A 1,606-nucleotide genomic window follows, 5' to 3' on the forward strand; every position below is an offset into this window, starting at 1 on the left:
CTGACTCTGTGTTTGTGTGTTTTACTGTGTATAAGTACTGCAGTGTGTTTGTACTCGTCATCAGATGTTTTTCGCTGAAGTACTTTGCTCCCCCTGAACTACCCACCACCGACTCCGTGTGAACGTGATCATTAAATCTCAGGCTCACAGAGAATAAAAAGCGCGACTCACCGCCACGTTGCGTATCTGCGTTCCAGCAAACCAGCGCAGCTGTTCCAGAACGGCGAGGAAGACTTGGGTCTGATGAGGAGGAAGAGTCTCCACCGCCTGTTTAAGCACCGTCCCCACATAGCTGAGTGTGCACGCCGCGCCGAACGACACGCCTGAACACACGCAGCAAGACGTGTTCACAGGCACCCGACATCAATATTAGTACACAGTAATATGGGCAGTCGTTGAAGTATTAGTACACAGTAGAGTGAGTGTAAGTACTGTACCGTCCTCAGTGTACGTCACTGAGTTCAGTTCAGGGATGAAGGACGGCGCGAGGATCAGCGGGTACAGCATGTTCTTAAACTTCACCTCAATACCTGAACACACACACACACAAACACACACACACACACACACACACACACACACACACACACACACACACACACACAGTGAGGGAACGTATGAACATATATGAACATATGTTTGTGTTTTGAGAGACAGACTGACCCACTTCAGTGTTCCCCACCACCACCCGGGCGTCCGGATGTTCCCATTTCAGACGCAGAAACTCATCCAGACTGGCGGGCTGCAGCCACGTCACTCTGTCACCATGGAAACACAGCGAGGACCTCTGACATTTAGTGAGGGACTACGTGGGATGAAGGAAAGACAACAATTGTCCTGATGACGTCCTGCTTTATGTTGGATGGCTGAACGGTCTTTGATGTCCTAACTTTGGGATTTAAACCCGCTGTCACGTGTTGTGAGTTGATGTTTTGTTTGTTTGTTTATTTGTTTACCACGAGTTCGGGAGGGAAGATGGTTTCCTGTGTGGGGTCAAAGGGCGCGAAGTCAGCAGCGTTAAATAAAGACGTTGATTCCTGCACAGAAACACAGTTTTAAGTCAGAAACATTCACACGCTCACTGCTTCAAACAACAAGAAGTAAAAACTGACTCACGTCTTCCTCAGAGCTTTCCTTAGCTCCGCCTCCGTTGGTCAAACAGCAGCCGTTGTCCCGCCCCCGTCCCCCGCAACACCCGCCCTCCTGGAGAAAACACTGAATTATGTCAGCATCACATCAGAGACAAAACATCGCTTTTCTTGTGGTGCGTTCAGAAACCTTCTATAAATATTTAACCCTTTGACTGCTGAGCAAACTGCCAACACTTGTAAAAATATATTCCATAAACTGCTATAAATATTTAGATTTAGATCATTAATTTAAAAAAGAGCAAGGGGAAAAAAAATTCTCATAATTGCACATTTGAAAATATGTCAGAATTCGCTGGTGCATCATGGGTTTGCTTTCTCTCTTTCTGGATCACAAAGACTGAGTTATTTTGTCCTCTTTTTACTTCCATAACTAACAAAGCAGCAAGACTATTTGTAATCAGGTTTTGCAGACATTTGTAAAAACAAATAAATTAAAAAGAAAAGAAAAATTAGCT

The 1,606-nt window shown here is 45.3% G+C and overlaps 1 protein-coding gene across 1 annotated transcript; it reads right to left on the reverse strand.

The window, feature by feature from the left end:
• Positions 1-171: 171 nt before the first annotated feature.
• Positions 172-1,203, reverse strand: LOC121964652 (xanthine dehydrogenase/oxidase-like; the record flags this gene model as incomplete). Its single annotated transcript, XM_042514850.1, has 5 exons — positions 172-323; positions 438-530; positions 664-805; positions 957-1,037; positions 1,117-1,203. Coding segments are annotated over 5 exons (555 nt in total), but the record flags the coding sequence as incomplete, so codon positions are not given.
• Positions 1,204-1,606: the final 403 nt, after the last annotated feature.

Source organism: Plectropomus leopardus, unplaced genomic scaffold (genome assembly GCF_008729295.1).
Source record: "Plectropomus leopardus isolate mb unplaced genomic scaffold, YSFRI_Pleo_2.0 unplaced_scaffold16559, whole genome shotgun sequence".
NCBI classification, from domain to species: Eukaryota; Metazoa; Chordata; class Actinopteri; order Perciformes; family Serranidae; genus Plectropomus; species Plectropomus leopardus.